This window comes from Mastigoproctus giganteus, chromosome 12 (assembly GCF_048544385.1).
Source record: "Mastigoproctus giganteus isolate SK-2022 chromosome 12, ASM4854438v1, whole genome shotgun sequence".
Lineage (NCBI taxonomy): Eukaryota > Metazoa > Arthropoda > Arachnida > Uropygi > Thelyphonidae > Mastigoproctus > Mastigoproctus giganteus.
In genome coordinates, this window is record NC_143586.1 from 43,490,193 (window position 1) to 43,499,463 (window position 9,271).

The following is a 9,271-nucleotide window of genomic DNA, read 5'->3' on the forward strand; positions in this document are numbered from 1 at the left end:
AAGGCAATGGTCAGGCCACGCCTTGAGTACTGCGTACAGGTCTGGAGGCCTCATTTTAGGAAGGATGTAGATTTGCTTGAGCGTGTACAGAGAAGAGCAACACGATTGGTGAGGGGAATGAAGGGATCCTCTTACCAAGAGAGGCTTAAGTTCTGCAAATTGCAGTGGCTGGAGACTAGGCACCTGCGCGGTGATCTGATTGAGGTCTATAAGGCCTTGAATGGGTTGAGCACGCTGAATTCTGATGGGATCCTCCCACTTGTTCAGAATACGAACCTACAGGGACATAAGTTCAAATTAAGAAAGGATAGATGTAGAATAGATGTGCGGAAATTTGCCTTTAGCCAGCGGGTGGTTAATTGCTGGAACAAACTTCCATCTGTCGTTGTGGAAGTTGATAGATTAAATAAATTTAAGGAGGAACTGGACAGGCATTTGGAGGGAATGGTGTGATTTTTTTTTTTTTTTTTTTTTTGGCTGATGCTGCATAAGCTCCTACACTTGCTTTCTTGCATCAAGTGCCACTACTACTATTACTACTACTACTCAGGGAGAGGCCTGAACATTGCCTTATAGAAGGGGATAATCACTTCCTTATCCCTGCTAGAAAAAGTCCTGTATATCATTAACAAGACACCATATGCTACTCTTGCAGACCATCTGCACTGCTCAGAAAACTTCATATCTTCCTGCACAATTACCCCCAGGTCCTTCTCATTCTCTACCACTGTCAGTGTGGTACCACACAGTTGATACGTTACTCTGGGGTTACTGCTTCCCGTATGCAGTACTTTTCATTTGTCAGTGTTAAACTTCAGTTGCCACCTCAAAGCCATGACTTTCATCAACCGGTGAAATACCACCACTTTGCTTATTGGAGGCTTGAAGTGGTGAAACCCACGTTTAGTCTCTAGAGCAAAGTTTCCGGCACCCCCCTCCCCCAATAGTTCTCCTTCAACCCATGCACGGTACTAAGTACTATAGGTTTTGATACCTTTCGTGTTTGGGGTTTTCATAAAAAAAAAAAAAAAAATCTGCTCAACTTTCCTCGATCCTGTTACAGCAGCGTACTCTCATTAGTGTCATTTAACTACCATGCTTCATATACCATCATTAATATCATTTATAAATACAGAAAACAACAATGGACCCAACACTGAACCCTGAGAGACTCAACTCATATCATTAGTCGGGAAAAGAGCAGTGTCCGTTGACTACCATTCTCTGTCCTCTCCCACTCAACCATCCCTTATCCATATCAGCAATTTGCCTCCAACGCCACACTGCTCCAATTTGTGCAGTAGTCTTTCATATGCAACAGTGTCGAAAGCCTTTCTAAGATCCAAAATATATGATAACAAAATTATTCTTTGCATCCAGTTCCTGTGCGACTACATCATAGTATCCAATCAAATTGGGCAGACAAGACTGCCCCTTAAAAAAACCCATGCTGTGTCCGAACTATAACTGCAGTCTTGTCTAGATGATCCTACAGTGCTTCTTTAAAACCAGTGCCTCCATTAATTTCCTCGGAACAGAAGTTAAACTAAATGTCTGTAATTACCTGTGTCTCCCCTTGATCCTCCTTTGTGGATTGGGGTCACATTTGTACATCTCCAGTCCATAGCTACGTCCTCTGAGTCCAAGGATGTTCTTATCATTATGGTGTAAAATAGCTTTATTTTACCTCTTGGACTTATCTGAATAAGTAATCTTGGAAACGCGAATACTTTTCCACGGCCTGTAGAAGTAAAAGCTTCCTCCCTCCCCAACGGAGAAGGCTGCGTCGCTGCCCCCTGTGGTGTGCAGGTGACGCCGCGCAAGTGAAACAGTATCGCCCCCGTCATGTGCCGCCAGCTAGTGGAGAGTGGTCATCTTCCCCCAGGCAGTGGGCTGACGCATGTTTTCAAAAGAGAGGATGTGAGATATGACACTCTGAAGTGAGAAAAGTCGCCCCTGTAAGAGTCATACTACTGAGGCCGACTGAATCATGTATCAGCGGAATGTTTGGTAGTGGGGAGGCTAAAAAAGGGAGAGGTGAATGTCACATAAATTTCTCCAAAGCAGCCCTGCACGAATATGCAAGCCCCTTAATAAATATCGTCCCTGGGTGAGTCAGGTCCTAAAAGTGTCAAGCAAAAACCCTTTTTGCCTGACCGTCCAGATGAACACCTGCATCTCAGAGGGGACGGCAGAAAGGGGACAAACTTATATATAGAGATTGAGAACAAAGGAGAATTGGTCTAGTCGTCGTCGAGGGAGTGGTCCAGTTCGTTGATCAGAAAGTTGTCCAGTTGCCGTGGTCCAGTGGTCGCAGTCGAGTTGATTCGAGAGCAGTAAGGAGAAAAGAGGCAGAGAGCGGTATTACCCCGAGTAGAAGCGAGAAAAGATGATACCAGAGGTAGTGAAGTCCTCGCTCCGACGTGGCTCGGAACTTTGCGGTAAGTTCACCCCATTTTAATCAATAGAATTGTATATGATAGTATGTCATATTATACCCACCTTTCTTCTCATTGAAGTAAGCTTCAAGATGTGTTTGATGTGATTGTAACAGTAAAGTAATATTATCCAATGATACCATACTGTGTTCTATTATTTACCCAGCAATTACCTTTGCTACTCATTTAACACTAAGATAGGAGAATATCTATGTCATCATCTAGAGGAAAGGAATCGTTGTTTGCCGAACTACAAGAAGATACACAGATTTAATATACCAACCAAACGTCCCTTAAACTAACTTAACAATTATCTTGATACTAGATACGGTTATATTATGTTTATTGTATGTTTATATGTAATGTTGTTATGTAATGTTGTTGTTTAATAAACCATGTTTGTTTGCTAATTTTGCCTCATGACATTCTCTGGTTACACACGGACCACGGAATCCGAATTAAGATAGAACCTTTATTTGCGGCCACTCTTGAGGCTCTATTAAGTCAATAGAGAATCGGGGTGGAGAACACAGCGCCCTCCGATGTTGCCAATCTTATTCCACGAATAAGATTGAAGAACACGTGAGGTTTATGTCCTAATATAAACTGGTAGACGAGCACATTAAAACCCGACTCTCTGGATGTTCATTTTAGTGTTGAGCATGCTTGAAGGTTGTATGGATATTGGTGAAAGTTACAGTAGCATGCCCGCGCTATAACGGAGAGAAAAGGCGGCGTTACACTGGTGCCGTGACCAGGATTACACTGGCGCTAATCGCGACCAGGATTGAATGTGTCATTTCGGGATGAAAAACTGTTTTACGAGTACTTATTGGTAACTAGGATTGCTGTAGACTGAAGTGTGAAACAGCAGTAGAACGAACGAAAATAGAGAAGAAGAATAGAAGAAAATTACTACTGTAGAAGGGAAGACACTTGTACCGTGGATGTGTTTGCAGAGAATGGTAGAGGCAGTTTGTTTTTCAGCACATCAGCACAAGTAACATGGTCCTCTTCAGGAACACCCACATTGAACAACAGTTAGCAACTAGTAACTAGTACTATTTTTACACCTAAGAGAGAAGGGAAAACCAATAAAATAAATAGTTGCTATATGTTGTAACACTTTTGTTTAAGAGTATTGATTACTAACGTTATATAATTATGTTTTCAGCGACGTAAAGGTAGGTCACACTATTTTGGAAAACGGGATCCCACAGTACATAGATAGGCTTACCCCAACATTTTATCTGAAAACTAATAGGGCCATCTAATTTCACTCACACAGGAATAAGTTTAAAATGGAGGGACAGTCCCCACAAACCACACAGGTCGGAATAGATCCTTCAGCTCCATTATTCGTAACAGAACAGACTCAGTCTCCTCCCGATGCAGCTAGACCGCAGTTGGCTAATATTGCAGGTTACTTGGGTCTTGTTCCAGTTTTTTCAGGCAGCCCTGATGAAGGCCCATCTGTTCAATATTTTTTCGAAATGCTAGAAAGTGTAGGAGAATTAGCTCTTTGGGGAAATTCAGAACTTCTGGCAGTCTGTAAAGCTAAGTTTCGCTCTCTTGCAGCAGAATTCTTAGCACAGTCATTAGAATTACGTAGAGAAAAAGACTATACCGTGTTCAAGAATGCTTTCTTAGCCCAGTTCGAAAAAACGGAACCAATAGTGACATGCTTGAGTCAATTCTCAAATGCTGTTCAGGGGCCCACCGAAAATGTGGCGAACTTTAGCGCCCGCGTTAGAAATTTGGGACGTCTAGCGTTTAAAACCCAGAGTGAGTCGCCTGAGGCATTATCAATTTTAGACCAGGCAATGTTGGCTCAATTTCTCAGGGGAGTATCAAATAAAATTAGAAGGATGGTGCTCTCCCAAAATCCGTTAACTTTCTCACAAGCGATAAACATAGCGAAGCGTGAGGAAACAAATGACCTCATATCGGATTCAAAACATAGATCCGTTAACACTCTTTGTGGGCAAACTAATAGTGATGGAGAAATGCTCAATCAACAAGTAAGCTATTTTAAAGAATTTTTAAAGCCGTTACAAGAACAGATACGAGACCTACAACAATCGTTATATACTCTATCGGTAAATAATGTTATGCAAAATAAATTAGAAACGCAAGGCACTACAAACAATGGAAATAATTCTTATCAAAAATGGAGCACTGGAGCTTATGCATCTTCCCCTGCGTGCGACCGCGAAGCGTTCCCTGTAAGGCACTTACAGTCGAACAGGGCGTTGCCAAGAGACGCTAGCGATACTCGTTATCACAGGCGCTACGGAGAGCCGAGTTATGCTGGGAAGCAAGCATACTGTAACCAAGCTAAGACTACAGAAGGCAGGGGCCGTTGTTCTGAACGATGCGGCTGTCGGTGCAACTATTACCCGACGCCAGATTGTTCTCCTCCTCGGTGCGCGAGGTATACCGCGCGCGAGTACACTACCTTACCAAAAAATGGGACACCCCATGCTAACAGTCAGGGTTACAATTTTAACAGGAATAGAGACAAAATAGCAAATAGAACGTATTATAGTAATCGAAATAAGAGTAATATGAACTCGTATAATAGGGAAAGAAGAGAAATAAATAAAAGTGGGCGTATTTTAGAACAAACTCAACCTAAAGCTGTTTTGGGAAGGCAAATGAATCAAGTTAATTACAAAACAGATAGGGAGAGATATATGTGACAAAGATCAATTCCTGCACCAAACAGAAAGAGTTTTTCATGTTATAGAACCACCTCATTGAAAAAAAATGTAAACGGAGTCGCTAAATCGTATGCCCGTAGTAAAAACGTACAACAAGGGGTATATATATTAGATGATGATTCCAAATTGCCATTGATTAGTGGGTTTATTCAAGGTGTTCCGGCTAAATTTCTAGTGGACACAGGAGCTAGCATAACGCTTATGAATACAAATTTATATAATAAAATTAAGCATGATAAGTCATTAAATTCGAGAACACCAGACCTAACTATAACCGGAGTTTCTGGCTATATTGTTCCAATTTATACTGAGGTTACAGCGAATTTTAAGTTAGGTGATGCTACTTTCCAAGAAAGTGTTTTAGTAGCTTCAGGGAATTTTAAGGGTCGTTATGATTTAATATTAGGACTTAATGTCTTAAGACGTTTTTCATTTACCATAGATCTAGGTAACGGAATTATACACTCTGCCCCATTGAACATTTGCTTAAGGGAAGAGGGTAGCGAGGAGAAAGGCGTAAGAGACCAGTATTTGAATTTAAAACCGTCGGTAGCTAAATTAACAGGTAAACATTTGATCCCCGCCTCATCAGAAAAAGTAGTAACAGCTGTTTGTAACCAACTTGCTGTTTTTGCCGAACAGTTGGTTTTGACAGAACCTAACTCTAACTTAGGTCGTGACGACCTGGCAGTTAAATGCTCAATAGACAGAGTAGGTCCAGATGGCAAAGTGGCAGTTCTTGTTGCCAATCTGACAGACGAGCCGCTCCACCTTCCCAAAGGGATGAATATTGCTAGTCTTGAGGGTGTTAGGGATAATACAGTTGTTTTTACAGGTAAGAAAGCTAATGAGAAAGCTACATCTCCCGTGACTTTGCAAGACTTTGACCTCGATCACTTGACAGATGATCAAAGGCATAAACTGTCTGATTTGTTATACGAATATAGAGATATCTTCGCCAAGTCCCCAGCTCAGCTAGGAAATTCGAAGGTGCTAAAACATAGGATTAGATTGACTGATGATACACCGGTGAAGCAGACAGCCTATAGAGTTCCATATTTGCTAAAAAATGAAGTTCAAAGGCAGGTAAATGAACTATTGGAGTCCAACATCATACAACCAAGCCATTCCCCATACGCAGCGCCTATAGTTCTAGTCAAAAAGCCTGATTCGAGTTATAAAATGTGTGTGGACTTTCGAAAATTAAATTCAAAAATTCTTTCTGAAAATTATTCTCTCCCTAATGTTAACGAGGTACTCCAACATCTCAGGCAAGCGCGTTATTTTACTTCTCTCGATTTACGAAGTGCATTCCACCAAATCGAAGTGCACCAAGCTGATCGTCACAAAACCGCCTTCACTACTGGTGAATCTTTGTATGAATTCTCTCGAATGCCACATGGGTTAAAGAATAGTTTTACGTCGCTTTTAAAAGCCTTATCATTAGTGCTTCATGGACTCGGAGAAGAATCGGTTTTCCCTTACCTTGAACATATAATTATTGCTTCGCCCAACCTTGATTTACATCTCTTGAGGTTGCGAAAGGTTTTCCAGCGTTTGAGAGAATACGACCTTAAGTTAAAACCTAAGAAATGTGAGTTCCTAAAAGAACATTTAAAATACCTTGGGCATCTAATCAATTCTGAAGGTATTCGTCCTGATGCAGACCAGGTGGCTGCTGTTCGAAATGCATGTCCTCCTCGGAATGCAAAACAAGTGCGATCTTTTCTAGGAATGGCAGGGTTTTACAGGAAGTTTATTCCTAATTTTTCGGAGATTGCGAGACATCTAACAAATTTGACGAAGAAAGGAACACCATTCGTCTGGAACAGCTCAACGCAGCAGGCTTTCGATCAGTTAAAGGCTGTTTTGACTACACCACCTTTGCTGGTCTATCCTGACTTTTCCCGACCTTTCGTCCTATCTGCCGATGCATCTTCATATTGTGTCGCGGCATGCTTAGAAGTACAGATAGATGAGAATTCTAGACAGCCAGTAGCTTATGCGTCCAGATTGTTAAAAAAGTCGGAATTGAACTATAGTACTACAGAGAAAGAAGCCTTGGCTATAATCTTTGCAGTCATGCAATTCAGGCCTTATTTAGTGTCAAATCATTTTACCTTAATAACGGATCATCAACCATTGAGCTTTTTGCTTAATCTAAAGAATCCATCGCCCCGCTTAGCTAGATGGAGTATGATGTTGCAAGAATACGATTTTCAAATTATCTACCGTCCTGGTAAAGTGCATTCAAATGCAGACTTTCTTTCTAGACCGGTTTTAGAGGAAGATGAGACACAAAACAGGAATAGGAAACCAAGAAATACGAAGGTAGTCGCTCCGTTATCAACAGAGGCAAATCAGGAATCAGTGATTTTTCCTCAAAATCAAACCAGAACTTTGATCAAAACTCTACAGAGAGAAGATCCGATTTTGCAGAAATTAATTGAAGCGCTAGAAGGAACACCCCAGGCATCAACAAGAGTGCCAGATTCCTTTTATATGAGTAATGATGGATTATTATACCACTATACTCTGTCGGGCTCTGGAAACACCCGGGAAGACCCAAATGAACAGTTAGTTGTTCCAGAAGGTCTGAAGGGAGAAATTTTAAAATCATGCCACGACGATTTACTTTCTGGAGGCCATTTTGGGTTACAGAAGACACTGGAAAAAGTTAAGAGGGACTTTTTCTGGTCAGGCATGTACGCAGACATCCGTAATTATATTGAATCATGCCCATCTTGTTTAGAACGTAGAGGTTTTAACCCTAAAGCGAAAGCGGCTCTGATGAGAGTCCCAGTCGAAAACGCCCCTTGGGTGAGGGTGTCGTTAGATATTTTGGGACCTCTCCCAATGACGCTGAAAGGAAACAAGTATTTGCTGTTGGCAGTTGACAACTTTACGCGTTATGCCGAAGTGGTCCCACTGCAGACTCAAAAAGCGGATGAAGTTGCAACAGCTTTTATTAATAATGTGATCGCTAGGCATGGAATTCCTAAGTACATTCTTACAGACCAAGGCACAAATTTCATGTCTTCTTTGTTACGACAAGTGTGTGAGAGGTTAAATATTCATCAAATTCATACGTCTCGATATCATCCGCAAACAAATGCCAAGGTAGAACGTCTAAATCGCACCTTAGCAAATATTTTATCGCATGTCACAAATGAGGCTCAATCAGACTGGGATGAAATGACGCCATTGGCGATAGCTGTGTACCATGCAGCAACCCATAGTGCTACTCAGGAATCGCCTAACTTTTTAATTTATGGTAGAGACTTACTGTTGCCTTCTGATTTATGGCATGTGAAAGAAAAACAGTCTTATGCATCCTTGGAAAATTACTCTGAAAAGTTGTGTGCGCGTCTTAGAAGAACCTATGAGATTGTGGCCCAACATCTGGAAGAGGCAGTGCAAAAACAAGAAGAACGAAGAGCTACCGTAGCTGTAGACAAATATTCGTGTGGGAAGTCTTGTCTATCTTTTTACTCCTAAAATAAAAGTAGGCACAACAAAGAAACTGGCTCGATTGAGTACAGGTCCTTACCGTGTAACCAACCAAACTTCGCCAGTAAATTTTGAGATTCAGAATCTGTTCAACCCAAGAGACAAGCAATTAGTGCATGTAGACCGATTGACAAAGGTAGTTGATCGAAAAGTTTTCCCTGAACTGAGAGTTGAAGAGACAGCAGAAGCTGAAGATAATGAACCGCTGGAAGAAACGTGTACAGAGACAGTGCCTAAGGAAACTTGGATATTTGACGAACCTGTTGTGGAAGCTTGTGATTTAATCCCACCAATAAATCCCAGGCCGGCCATAACAAGACCAGTTCGGCCTACAACTGTGCCAGTATCCATTCCCTTAAGGAATCTCCCAAGTAGGAATAAAAATATTCTGGCTGATAAATCAGTTGAAGCTACCCAAGTGCCAACACAGACACATGGATACAACTTGCGTAGCCGAAATCGAGTGACTCATACTCCGCATGTAGTGACTATCACTTCCCCACCACAAAATGAAGTGTTAGTTCCCGAATCAGTTCCCAGTGAAAGAGAGGAAACAGGACAGAGTAATCCCATTCTTGAAGTAGAGATGCCGAGTGATGA

General features: G+C 41.5%; 1 protein-coding gene across 1 annotated transcript in view; it reads right to left on the reverse strand.

Annotated features, from left to right (window-relative positions):
• Nucleotides 1-1,847, reverse strand: part of LOC150076975 (dynein regulatory complex protein 1) — a 114,271-nt gene extending 112,424 nt beyond the window's left edge. The window contains exon 1 of the mRNA XM_090385746.1: nt 1,688-1,847. Coding sequence (XP_090241872.1) covers nt 1,688-1,847 — 160 coding nt within the window. The remainder of the gene's footprint in view (nt 1-1,687) is intronic.
• Nucleotides 1,848-9,271: the final 7,424 nt, after the last annotated feature.